Source organism: Salvelinus fontinalis, chromosome 19, assembly GCF_029448725.1.
Source record: "Salvelinus fontinalis isolate EN_2023a chromosome 19, ASM2944872v1, whole genome shotgun sequence".
Lineage (NCBI taxonomy): Eukaryota > Metazoa > Chordata > Actinopteri > Salmoniformes > Salmonidae > Salvelinus > Salvelinus fontinalis.
Window position 1 is genome coordinate 52,210,911 of NC_074683.1, and position 14,010 is coordinate 52,224,920.

The window sequence follows — 14,010 nt, forward strand, 5'->3', positions numbered from 1 at the left end:
ACTAGCCTGGTGTCCTAGGTTGTATACAGTACTAGCCTGGTGTCCTATTTAGATACGGTACTAGCCTGGTGTCCTAGGTTGTATACGGTACTAGCCTGGTGTCCTAGGTTGAATACGGTACTAGCCTGGTGTCCTAGGTTAGATACGGTACTAGCCTGGTGTCCTAGGTTAGATACGGTACTAGCCTGGTGTGCTAGGTTAGATACGGTACTAGCCTGGTGTCCTAGGTTAGATACGGTACTAGCCTGGTGTCCTAGGTTAGATACGGTACTAGCCTGGTGTCCAAGGTTAGATACGGTACTAGCCTGGTGTCCTAGGTTATCTACGGTACTAGCCTGGTGTCCTAGGTTATATACGGTACTAGCCTGGTGTCCTAGGTTAGATACGGTACTAGCCTGGTGTCCTAGGTTAGATACGGTACTAGCCTGGTGTCCAAGGTTAGATACGGTACTAGCCTGGTGTCCTAGGTTATCTACGGTACTAGCCTGGTGTCCTAGGTTATATACGGTACTAGCCTGGTGTCCTAGGTTAGATACGGTACTAGCCTGGTGTCCTAGGTTAGATACGGTACTAGCCTGGTGTCCTAGGTTGTATACGGTACTAGCCTGGTGTCCTAGGTTAGATACGGTACTAGCCTGGTGTCCTAGGTTGTATACGGTACTAGCCTGGTGTCCTAGGTTGTATACGGTACTAGCCTGGTGTCCTAGGTTGTATACGGTACTAGCCTGGTGTCCTAGGTTAGATACGGTACTAGCCTGGTGTCCTAGGTTAGATACGGTACTAGCCTGGTGTCCTAGGTTAAATACGGTACTAGCCTGGTGTCCTAGGTTAGATACGGTACTAGCCTGGTGTCCTAGGTTGTATACAGTACTAGCCTGGTGTCCAAGGTTATATACAGTACTACTAGCCTGGTGTCCTAGGTTATATACAGTACTACTAGCCTGGTGTCCAAGGTTAGTTACGGTACTAGCCTGGTGTCCAAGGTTAGTTACGGTACTAGCCTGGTGTCCAAGGTTGTATACGGTACTAGCCTGGTGCCCTAGGTTCTATACGTTACTAGCCTGGTGTCCTAATTTAGATACGGTACTAGCCTGGTGTCCTAGGTTGTATACGGTACTAGCCTGGTGTCCCAGATGTGTTTGTGCTGTATCATACATCCACTCCAGCCTCGGGGTGGCCACCTTTAATTTGGTTCCTAATGTGTTAGTACCTCCATGTTTCATCTGTCCAATATGAAATGCAGTTTTTTATTTCTGTTTGAATACATTTTGCTACAGTGTGCCCTAATGAACACAAACCTGGTTGGAGCATACTGTATGTTTGGTATGCGCTGTACAGGTTAGGGATCCCAAGTGGCGCAGCATTACAGTGCTAGAGGCGTCACTACAGAACCTGGTTCGATCCCGGGCTGTATCACAACCCGGCCGTGATTGGGAGTCCCATAGGGCGGCGCACAATTTGCCCAGTGTTGTCCGTGTTTGGCCGGGGTAGGCCGTCATTGTAAATAAGAATTTGTTCTTAACTGACTTGCCTAGTTAAATAAAGTAAAAAATATACTCGCCTGGTGGTCCCAGATCGTGGCAAATGACGACAACCGTAGGAGTTGGCAAGACGACGGGACCACTCGGCTAGCTACATGGGACAAAACTAGGAAAGCTTACTATGTCGGCTACCTTTTTTTTTTGTTGTTGTTGAAAACGACAAAATGTCTGCTGAACCGATGATGATGATGATGATGATGATGATGATGATGATGATGATGAGAGGTACAGTAGAGTGTGTTTCTTTTCGTCCAGACTGAGAGCCAGAACCGTTCGTTCACCGTGAGATCCTCCGCTTCCTTCAGCGTCATAGAGATGCCTTATAACAAGAACCTGTTGCCTGAGCTGCCCTCCAACACTACTACGGTGAGTCACATGAAACCAGGTGACTAAAATGGCCATTATACATCTCACTACTGTTGACCAGAGCCCATAGAGCAGGGTTCCCCAATAGGGCATGAGGGGAATAAAATAAAACATTTAAATATATATATATATATATATATATATATATACAGTGGGGAGAACAAGTATTAGATACACTGCCGATTTTGCAGGTTTTCCTACTTACAAAGCATGTAGAGGTCTGTAATTTTTATCATAGGTACACTTCAACTGTGAGAGACGGAATCTAAAACAAAAATCCAGAAAATCACATTGTATGCTTTTGAAGTAATTAATTTGCATTTTATTGCATGACATAAGTATTTGATCACCTGCCAACCAGTAAGAATTCCAGCTCTCACAGACCTGTTAGTTTTTCTTTAAGAAGCCCTCCTGTTCTCCACTCATTACCTGTATTAACTGCACCTGTTTGAACTCGTTACCTGTATAAAAGACACCTGTCCACACACTCAATCAAACAGACTCCAACCTCTCCACAATGGCCAAGACCAGAGAGCTGTGTAAGGACATCAGGGATAAAATTGTAGACCTGCACAAGGCTGGGATGGGCTACAGGACAATAGGCAAGCAGCTTGGTGAGAAGGCAACAACTGTTGGCGCAATTATTAGAAAATGGAAGAAGTTCAAGATGACGGTCAATCACCCTCAGTCTGGGGCTCCATGCAAGATCTCACCTCGTGGGGCATCAATGATCCTGAGGAAGGTGAGGGATCAGCCCAGAACTACACGGCAGGACCTGGTCAATGACCTGAAGAGAGCTGGGACCACAGTCTCAAAGAAAACCATTAGTAACACACTACGCCGTCATGGATTAAAATCCTGCAGCGCATGCAAGGTCCCCCTGCTCAAGCCAGCGCATGTCAAGGCCCGTCTGAAGTTTGCCAATGACCATCTGGATGATCCAGAGGAGGAATGGGAGAAGGTCATGTGGTCTGATGAGACAAAAATAGAGCTTTTTGGTCTAAACTCCACTCGCCGTGTTTGGAGGAAGAAGGATGAGTACATCCCCAAGAACACCATCCCAACCGTGAAGCATGGAGGTGGAAACATCATTCTTTGGGGATGCTTTTCTGCAAAGGGGACAGGACGACTGCACCGTATTGAGGGGAGGATGGATGGAGCCATGTATCGCGAGATCTTGGCCAACAACCTCCTTCCCTCAGTAAGAGCATTGAAGATGGGTCATGGCTGGGTCTTCCAGAATGACAACGACCCAAAACACACAGCCAGGGCAACTAAGGAGTGGCTCCGTAAGAAGCATCTCAAGGTCCTGGAGTGGCCTAGCCAGTCTCCAGAGCTGAACCCAGTAGAAAATCTTTGGAGGGAGCTGAAAGTCCGTATTGCCCAGCGACAGCCCCGAAACCTGAAGGATCTGGAGAAGGTCTGTATGGAGGAGTGGGCCAAAATCCCTGCTGCAGTGTTCAAACCTGGTCAAGAACTACAGGAAACGTATGATCTCTGTAATTGCAAACAAAGGTTTCTGTACCAAATATTAAGTTCTGCTTTTCTGATGTATCAAATACATATGTCATGCAATAAAATGCAAATTAATTACTTAATAACTCATACAATGTGATTTTCCTGATTTTTGTTTTAGATTCGGTCTCTCACAGTTGAAGTGTACCTATGATAAACATTACAGACCTCTACATGCTTTGTAAGTAGGAAAACCTGCAAAATCGGCAGTGTATCAAATACTTGTTCTCCCCACTGTATATGGTATATAACCTGGCAAGGGGACCACACATATATATATATATATATATTATATATATATATATATATATGACACACTGAGTGTACAAAACATTAGGAACACCTGCTCTTTCCATGACAGACTCACCAGGTAAATGCTGTGATCCCTTATTGATGTCACTTGTTAAATTCACTTGAATCAGTGTAGATGAATGGGAGGAGACATGTTAAAGAAGGATATGAGACAGCTGAGACATGGATTGTGTATGTGTGCCATTCAGAGGGTAGAATGGACAAGACACAAAAGATTTTAAGTGCCTTTTGAAAGGGGTATGGTAGTAGGTGCCAGGCGCACCAGTTTGTGTCAAGAACTGCAACGATGCTGGATTTTTCACACTCAGTTTCAGTTTCCCGTGTGTATTAAGAATGGTCCGCCACCCAAAGAACATCCAGCCAACTTGACACAACTGTGGGAAGCATTGGAGTCAACATGGGCCAGCATCCCTGTGGAACGCTTTCGACACCTTGTAGAATCCATGCCCCGATGAATTGAGGCTGTTCTGAGGGCAAAGGGCATTCCTTCTTGGACATAAGACTACAATTACAAAGAAATCAGCTCAAAGTGATTATAATTTAGAAAATCTGTTCCCAAGTATTCCCACACATAGAGGCATGTGTGATCGTATCCCAACGTTATCAAGGGTTTGAAATGATTCAGTTTTTCTCCAATTCTATATCCGTTTGGGATTCTTGCGGTCAGTTTGCAGTGTACAAATTATTCACGGACTATGTATTCTCACCATCCGCTCAAGGAAAAATCTGCCCACTGCTGAATGTTATTGGGAGACCCCTGCCATAGGGTCCTGAATGGTTTGTTGTGGCTGGCTGGCTGGCTCGAGGCCCTGGGTCTGAACCCCGCCCTGTGCAACTGGGTACTGGCCTTCCTGACTGGCCTTCCCCCTTTTTCCTCCAAACATAACGATGGTCATTATGGCCAAGGTAGGCAACAGCACCTCCACTACGCTGATCCTTAACACGGGGGTCCCACAAGGGTGTGTGCTCAGCCCCATCCTGTACACCCTCTTCACCCATGACTGTGTGACCTCTCACGCCTCCAACTCAATGATCAAGTTTGCAGACAACACAACAGTTGTAGGCCTGATGACGAGAAAGCCTACAGGAGGTGAGAGCCCTGGCGGAGTGGTGCCAGGAAAATAACCTCTCCCTCAACAAAATGATCGTGGACTTCAGGAGACAGCAGAGGGAGCACACCCCTATTCACATCGACGGGCCGCAGTGGAGAGGGTGGAATGCTTCGAGTTCCTCAGTGTAGACATCACTGACCACCTGAAATGATCCACCCACAGAGACAGTGTGGTGAAGAAGGCGCAACAGCCTGGTACGGCAACTGCACCATCCGCAACCGCAGGGCTCTCCAGAGGGCGGTGCGGTCTGCCCAACGCATCACCGGGGGCAAACTGCCTGCCCTCCAGGACACCTACACCACCCGGTGTCACAGGAAGGCCAAGAAGATCATCAAGGACCACAGCCACCCGAGCCACAGCCTGTTCACCCCTCTACCATCTAGAAGATCATCAAGGACCTCAGCCACCCGAGTCACGGCCTGTTCACCCCTCTACCATCTAGAAGATCATCAAGGACCTCAGCCACCCGAGCCACGGCCTGTTCACCCCACTACCATCTAGAAGATCATCAAGGACCTCAGCCACCCGAGCCACGGCCTGTTCACCCCGCTACCATCTAGAAGATCATCAAGGACCTCAGCCATCCGAGTCACGGCCTGTTCACCCCGCTACCATCTAGAAGATCATCAAGGACCTCAGCCATCCGAGTCACAGCCTGTTCACCCCGCTACCATCTAGAAGATCATCAAGGACCTCAGCCATCCGAGTCACAGCCTGTTCACCCCGCTACCATCTAGAAGGCAGAGACCGTACAGGTGCTGCAAAGCTGGGACTGAGAGACTGCTTCTATCTCAAGGCCATCAGACTGTTAAACATTTACCATTAGCTGGCCTCCGCCCAGTACCCTACCCTGAACTTTAGTCACTGTTCCTAGCCGGCTACCACCCGGTACTCTGCCCTGAACTTTAGTTACTGTTACTAGCCGGCTACCACTCGGTACCCTACCCTGAACTTTAGTCACTGGTACTAGCCGGCTGCCACTCGGTATCCTACCCTGCACCTTAGAGACTGCTACCCTATGTACATAGACATTGAACACCGGTCACTTTAATCATGTTTACATACTGTTTTACACACTTCATATGTATAATACTGTATTCTAGTCCTGGTTCATCCTATATAACTACTGCTGTCCACTTCATATGTATAATACTGTATTCTAGTCCTGGTTCATCCTATATAACTACTGCTGTCCACTTCATACTGTATTCTAGTCCTGGTTCATCCTATATAACTACTACTGTCCACTTCATATGTATAATACTGTATTCTAGTCCTGGTTCATCCTATATAACTACTACTGTCCACTTCATATGTATATACTGTATTCTAGTCCAGGCTCATCTTTATATAAATACTGCTGTCCACTTTGTATATACATACAGTGTCTTTGGAAACTATTCACACAGCTTTTTTCTAAAATGGATTCAATTGTTGTTTTTCCTCATCAATCTACACACAATACCGTCATAATGACAAACTAAAAAAAAGTGTTTTTAAAATGTTTACTAATTTATTTAAATAGTTTTTTACAATATTACATTTACATAAGTATTCAGACACTTTACTCAGTGCTTTGTTGAAGCACCTTTGGCAGCGATTACAGTATTGAGTCTTCTTGGGTGTGACGCTACAAGCTTGGCACACCTGTATTTGGGGAGTTTCTCCCATTCTTCCCTGCAGATCCTCTCAAGCTCTGTCAGGTTGGATGGGGAGCGTTGCTGCACAGCTATTTTCAGGTCTCCAGAGATGTTTGATCGGGTTCAAGTCCGGGCAGCATCAGGCTGTGGGAATGTTTTTCAGCCTGGTAGACTAGTCGGGATCGAGGCAAAGATGAACGGAGCAAAGTACAGAGAGATCCTTGATGAAAACCTGCTCCAGAGGTTTTCATGGCTGGGCCACTCAAGGGCATTCAGAGACTTGTCCCAAAACCACTCCTGCATCATCTTGGCTGTGTGCTTAGGGTCGTTGTCCTGTTGGAAGGTGAACCTTTGCCCAAGTCTGAGGTCCTGAGCGCTCTGGAGCAGGTTTTCATCAAGGATCTCTCTGTACTTTGCTCCGTTCATCTTTGCCTCGATCCTGACTAGTCTCCCAGTCCCTGCCGCTGAAAAACATCCCCACAACATGATGCTGTCACCACCATGCCTCACCGTAGGGATGCTGCCACCACCATGCTTCACCGTAGGGATGCTGTCACCACCATGCTTCACCGTAGGGATGCTGTCACCACCATGCTTCACCGTAGGGATGCTGCCACCACCATGCTTCACCGTAGGGATGGTGCCACCACCATGCTTCACCGTAGGGATGGTGCCACCACCATGCTTCACCGTAGGGATGCTGTCACCACCATGCTTCACCGTAGGGATGCTGTCACCACCATGCTTCACCGTAGGGATGCTGTCACCACCATGCTTCACTGTAGGGATGCTGTCACCACCATGCTTCACCGTAGGGATGCTGTCACCACCATGCTTCACCGTAGGGAGGCTGTCACCACCATGCTTCCCCGTAGGGATGCTGCCACCATCCTGCTTCACCGTAGGGATGCTGCCACCATCCTGCTTCACCGTAGGGATGCTGTCACCATCCTGCTTCCCCGTAGGATGCTGCCACCACCATGCTTCACCGTAGGGATGCTGTCACCACCATGCTTCACCGTAGGGATGCTGCCACCACCATGCTTCACCGTAGGGATGCTGCCACCACCATGCTTCACCGTAGGGATGCTGCCACCACCATGCTTCACCGTAGGGATGGTGCCAGGTTTCCTCCAGACGTGACACTTGGCATTCAGGCCAAATAATTCAATCTTGTTTCACATGGTCTGAGAGTCTTTAGGTCCTTTTGGTGCCTTCTGGCAAACTCCAAGCTGGCTGTCATGTGCCTTTTACTGAGGAGTGGCTTTCGTCTGGCCACTCTACCATAAAGGCCTGATTGGTGGGATGCTGCAGAAATGGTTGTCCTTCTGGAAGGTTTCTCCCATCTCCACAGAGGTACTCTGGGGCTCTGTCAGAGTGACCATCAGCTTCTTTGTCACCTCCCAAGGCCCTTCTCCCCCGATTGCTCAGTTTGGCTGAGTGGCCAGCTCTAGGAAGAGTCTTGGTGGTTCCAAACTTCTTCCATTTAAGAATGATGGAGGCCACTGTGTTCTTGGGGACCTTCAATGCTGCAGACATTTTTTTGGTACCCATCGCCAGATTTGTGCGTCGGCATAAACCTGTGTCGTTGCTCTACAGACAATTCCTTCGACCTCATGGCTTGGTTTTTGCTCTGACATGCACTGTCAACTGTGGGACCTTATATAGACAGGTGTGTGCCTTTTCAAAATCATGTCCAATCAATTGAATTTACCACAGGTGGACTCCAATCAAGTTGTAGAAACATCTCAAGGATGATCAATGGAAACAGGATGCACCTGAGCTCAATTTTGAGTCTCATAGCAAAGGGTCTGAATACTTATGTAAATAATCTCTGTTTTAATTTTTATTGCAAACATTTTTTTAAACCTGTTTTCGCTTTGTCATTATGGGGTATTGTGTGTAGATTGATGAGGAATTGTTTTTATTTCGTCCATTTTAGAATAATAACCTAATAATAATAATAATAATAATAATAATAATAAATAAATAGTAAAACAAAATGTGGGAAAAGTAAAGGGGTCTGAAAGCACTGTATACAGGATGGTGTGTATAGACAGTAGTTCTATAGGATCCTATTATAAACCCTGTGATTATATCCTCCAGGTGAGTATGTCGGTGATCTGGGTTAAATCTGATCCTGAACCTGTCCCTTGGTGGATAGTGGCTCTGGCCCTGATCGCTGGACTACTGCTGCTGGCCCTGCTCATCTTCGTCATGTACAAGGTACACACACACATACACACAACCATGCCAATGATAAACTACAGATTGGAATCTTTCTCTCCACTCTCCTGGGCTCTTCCAACCATTACTGTATCTAAAACCCTCTCCTTACCTCTCACTGATGTGACCAGCTTCCTCCATCTAAATCCAATGTCCTCTCCTTACCTCCTCTGACAGAAGGGACCAGCTTCCTCCATTACTGTATCTAAAACCTCTCCTTACCACCTCTGACAGAAGGGACCAGCTTCCTCCATTACTGTATCTAAAACCTATCCTTCCCTCTCACTGATGAGACCAGCTTCCTCCATTACTGTATCTAAAACCTCTCCTTACCTCTCAATGATGTGACAGAAGGGACCAGCTTCCTCCATTACTGTATCTAAAACCTCTCCTTACCTCCTCTGGCAGAAGAGACCAGCTTCCTCCATTACCTTATCTAAAACCTCTCCTTACCTCCTCTGACAGAAGAGACCAGCTTCCTCCATTACTGTATCTAAAACCTCTCCTTACCTCTCAATGATGTGACAGAAGGGACCAGCTTCCTCCATTACCTTATCTAAAACCTCTCCTTACCTCCTCTGACAGAAGGGACCAGCTTCCTCCATTACTGTATCTAAAACCTCTCCTTACCTCTCAATGATGTGACAGAAGAGACCAGCTTCCTCCATTACTGTATCTAAAACCTCTCCTTACGTCCTCCGACAGAAAGGACCAGCTGAAAGCCTAATGATAAGCTTCCACCATATTGTTTTCACCTGTCAAGTCCTTTCTTTCACACCATTTTATTTAACAGTTGCAAATTCACCAACGACAAAAAAATATATAACATAACACTCCCCTTCTGTATTTATCTGGACAGTGAAGCTAAACATGTGTCTATACTCCAGCATCTGGATTTGAGGCAACAGTACAGAATGTCACCTTATTTACATATGTGTCCCCATTTATGAAATTAAAGCACTTTATGTATCTAGTCCCCCCACCATTTTGAAGGTGTCATAGTCAAAAGTTGAGTATTTGGTCCCATATTCTAGGACCTACATCAAGCTTGTTGGATGTATTTGCTGTTTGTTTTGGGATCATATTGTGTCCAATAGAAATTAATAATGTCATTTTGTAATCACTTTTATTGTAAGAATATACGTTTCTGAACACTATAAATGATACCCCCCCCCCAAAAAAATATCAAGCCGCCCCCCCACCCCTCCAAAAAATATCAAGGCCCCCCCCCCCCAAAATATCAAGCCCCCCCCAAAAAATATCAAGCCCCCCCCCCAAAAAAATATCAAGCCCCCCCCTCCCCCCCAAAAAAATCAAGCCCCCCCACCCCCAAAAATGCTAACCCTCCCATTATTGATAATCATGTTTTGAGACTATTATCTTTGTGCCTCTAACTTTCTCACTCATCATTATTCACGATTTTATAATTCCTGATTATCTGCAATCATGGTAGAATCCACATGAATGTAGAAATGTTCAGAGGACTGTTGGATCCTCATTTGTCTGTGCCTCTGCTCTCCAGCTGGGCTTCTTCGAGCGTGTACGCCCCCCACAGGAAGACAGCACGGAGAAGGAGCAGCTGGCACCGCAGGAGAACGGCGACAGGAACACTGATGCTTGAAAGAACCTGAGGGCTACCAAGGCTTTCAACACACGACCCTGTGTAGCCGTCTGTAAATACACAACAGATAACCTGTGTCTGAATAGGTTCCCTATGTAGTGCACTACTTTGGAACAGAGCCCTATGGGAAAGCACCAGTACACCATCTACTCTTTATAATCATACTCGCACTGTACCTGTACCTGCATCCTGAAGCCCTGTACCTTGCATCCTGAAGCCCTGTACCCTGCATCCTGAAGCCCTGTACCCTGCATCCTGAAGCCCTGTACCCTGCATCCTGAAGCCCTGTACCCTGTATCCTGAAGCCCTGTACCTGAAGCCCTGTATCCTGAAGCCCTGTATCCTGAAGCCCTGTATCCTGAAGCCCTGTACCCTGCATCCTGAAGCCCTGTACCCTGCATCCTGAAGCCCTGTACCCTGCATCCTGAAGCCCTGCATCCTGAAGCCCTGTACCCTGCATCCTGAAGCCCTGTACCCTGCATCCTGAAGCCCTGTACCCTGCATCCTGAAGCCCTGTACCCTGCATCCTGAAGCCCTGTACCCTGTATCCTGAAGCCCTGTACCTGAAGCCCTGTATCCTGAAGCCCTGTATCCTGAAGCCCTGTATCCTGAAGCCCTGTACCCTGCATCCTGAAGCCCTGTACCCTGCATCCTGAAGCCCTGTACCCTGCATCCTGAAGCCCTGCATCCTGAAGCCCTGTACCCTGCATCCTGAAGCCCTGTACCCTGCATCCTGAAGCCCTGTACCCTGCATCCTGAAGCCCTGTACCCTGAAGCCCTGTACCCTAAAGCCCTGTACCCTGCATCCTGAAGCCATGTACCCTGAAGCCCTGTACCCTGCATCCTGAAGCCCTGTACCCTGAAGCCCTGTACCCTGAAGCCCTGTACCCTGAAGCCCTGTACCCTGCATCCTGAAGCCCTGTACCCTGAAGCCCTGTATCCTGAAGCCCTGCATCCTGAAGCCCTGTACCCTGAAGCCCTGTACCCTGCATCCTGAAGCCCTGTACCCTGCATCCTGAAACCCTGTATCCTGAAGCCATGCACCCTAAAGCCCTGTACCCGCATCCTGAAGCCCTGTACCCTGAAGCCCTGTACCCTGCATCCTGAAGCCCTGTACCCTGAAGCCCTGTACCCGCACCCTGAAGCCCTGTACCCTGCACCCTGAAGCCCTGTACCCTGCATCCTGAAGCCCTGTACCTGCATCCTGAAGCCCTGTACCCTGCATCCTGAAGCCCTGTATCCTGAAGCCCTGTACCCTGAAGCCCTGTACCTTGCATCCTGAAGCCCTGTACCTTGCATCCTGAAGCCCTGTATCCTGCATCCTGAAGCCCTGTACCTGTATCCTGAAGCCCTGTACCCCTGTACCTGTATCCTGAAGCCCTGTACCTTGCATCCTGAAGCCCTGCATCCTGAAGCCCTGTACCTGTATCCTGAAGCCCTGTACCCTGAAGCCCTGTAGCCTGCATCCTGAAGCCCTGTACCCTGCATCCTGAAGCCCTGTACCTGTATCCTGAAGCCCTGTACCTTGCATCCTGAAGCCCTGTACCCTGCATCCTGAAGCCCTGTACCCTGCATCCTGAAGCCCTGTACCTGTATCCTGAAGCCCTGTACCCTGAAGCCCTGTACCTGTATCCTGAAGCCATGTACCCTGCATCCTGAAGCCCTGTACCCTGCATCCTGAAGCCCTGTACCTTGCATCCTGAAGCCCTGTACCCTGCATCCTGAAGCCCTGTACCCTGCATCCTGAAGCCCTGTACCCTGCATCCTGAAGCCCTGTACCCTGCATCCTGAAGCCCTGTACATACATCCTGAAGCCCTGTACCCTGCATCCTGAAGCCCTGTACCTGAAGCCCTGTACCCTGCATCCTGAAGCCCTGTACCCTGCATCCTGAAGCCCTGTACCCTGAAGCCCTGTATCCTGAAGCCCTGTACCCTGAAGCCCTGCATCCTGAAGCCCTGCATCCTGAAGCCCTGTACCCTGCATCCTGAAGCCCTGTACCCTGCATCCTGAAGCCCTGTACCCTGCATCCTGAAGCCCTGTACCCTGCATCCTGAAGCCCTGTACCTGCATCCTGAAGCCCTGTACCCTGCACCCTGAAGCCCTGTACCCTGAAGCCCTGTACCCTGCATCCTGAAGCCCTGTACCCTGCATCCTGAAGCCCTGTACCCTGAAGCCCTGTATCCTGAAGCCCTGTACCTGCATCCTGAAGCCCTGTACCCTGCATCCTGAAGCCCTGCATCCTGAAGCCCTGTACCCTGCATCCTGAAGCCCTGTACCCTGCATCCTGAAGCCCTGTACCCTGAAGCCCTGTATCCTGAAGCCCTGCACCCTGCATCCTGAAGCCCTGTATCCTGAAGCCCTGTACCTGCATCCTGAAGCCCTGTACCCTGCATCCTGAAGCCCTGTACCCTGCACCCTGAAGCCCTGTACCCTGAAGCCCTGTATCCTGCATCCTGAAGCCCTGTACCCTGCATCCTGAAGCCCTGTACCCTGCATCCTGAAGCCCTGTACCCTGCATCCTGAAGCCCTGTACCTGAAGCCCTGTACCCTGCATCCTGAAGCCCTGTACCTTGTATCCTGAAGCCCTGTACCTGAAGCCCTGTACCCTGCATCCTGAAGCCCTGTACCTTGTATCCTGAAGCCCTGTACCTGAAGCCCTGCATCCTGAAGCCCTGTACCCTGAAGCCCTGCAGCCCTGTACCCTGAAGCCCTGTACCTGTACCCTGAAGCCCTGTACCTGAAGCCCTGCATCCTGAAGCCCTGCAGCCCTGTACCCTGAAGCCCTGTACCTGTACCCTGAAGCCCTGTAGTCTACTACTCCTCGTGCATATATCTAGACAACACTGCTGTATGACATGGCTGGGAGGAGTAAACAAGTGGTTTAAAATGCTGATGTAAATCATATTTGAAAAAGGACTCCCCATCTTCTTCTGGTTATTGTTCTGCATCTTTTAGTGCACTTGGGACTTTCCCTTTTAAATGAATTGCTACAACAATGTGAATTTGAGAGGTTGTGAGGATGATATGAGGTAACCATAGCAATGCTGTAGGGTCTTTAACTATCGTCTTCAATGACATGCATTTTCATAGGGGGGGGGGGGGGGGTGAAATGGTCACTGCAAGGTGTTAATATGGACTTATTGTATGTTCTGTTATGCTTCTGCAATTGATGACATTCCGGGCAGTTTTCCCACTCTCCAGATACAGGATTATCCGTAGTGACGTACAAAATCACAAGTCTCTGTGTGTAAATGTACAATTACTATTTGCATTGAAAGGATGAATTTACCCATATTGGGTAATCAACGTGGAGCTTGCATCAGAGCACTATAGTCTCTAATGAAACATTACCCATCACCCACTGCTTCATCCGTTTCTTCACACTTTTGGTTTTTATTATTTATCTAAAAGCAAGTTTGATGTTACAGACCTAGTTGTAATTTTTACCAGACACTTTTTCAATTGATTTCAAGTTGTTCCTTGTTCATACTTTGTTTTTTTAAAGACAATATTGGAAACCGGTGAGGTATTTCTTCCCCACGTATATCTGGTTGAGCTGACAAAAGTTTTGATCTTTCCTAAATTAAATGTCTAAAACCATAAAGCATTTCTTTGTGCCGTGCTTTTTTACTTGTTGCCACATAATCGTCTCTGATCCTGATAACTCTTATCAGTG

General features: G+C 48.1%; 1 protein-coding gene across 1 annotated transcript in view; it reads left to right on the forward strand.

The window, feature by feature from the left end:
* LOC129816943 (integrin alpha-V-like) overlaps positions 1–13,938 on the forward strand; it is an 86,910-nt gene extending 72,972 nt beyond the window's left edge. Inside the window, exons 28-30 of the mRNA XM_055871925.1 lie at positions 1,797–1,907; positions 8,593–8,712; positions 10,235–13,938. Of these exons, the coding sequence (XP_055727900.1) occupies positions 1,797–1,907; positions 8,593–8,712; positions 10,235–10,333 (330 nt within the window). The 3' untranslated portion in view covers positions 10,334–13,938. The remainder of the gene's footprint in view (positions 1–1,796; positions 1,908–8,592; positions 8,713–10,234) is intronic.
* Positions 13,939–14,010: the final 72 nt, after the last annotated feature.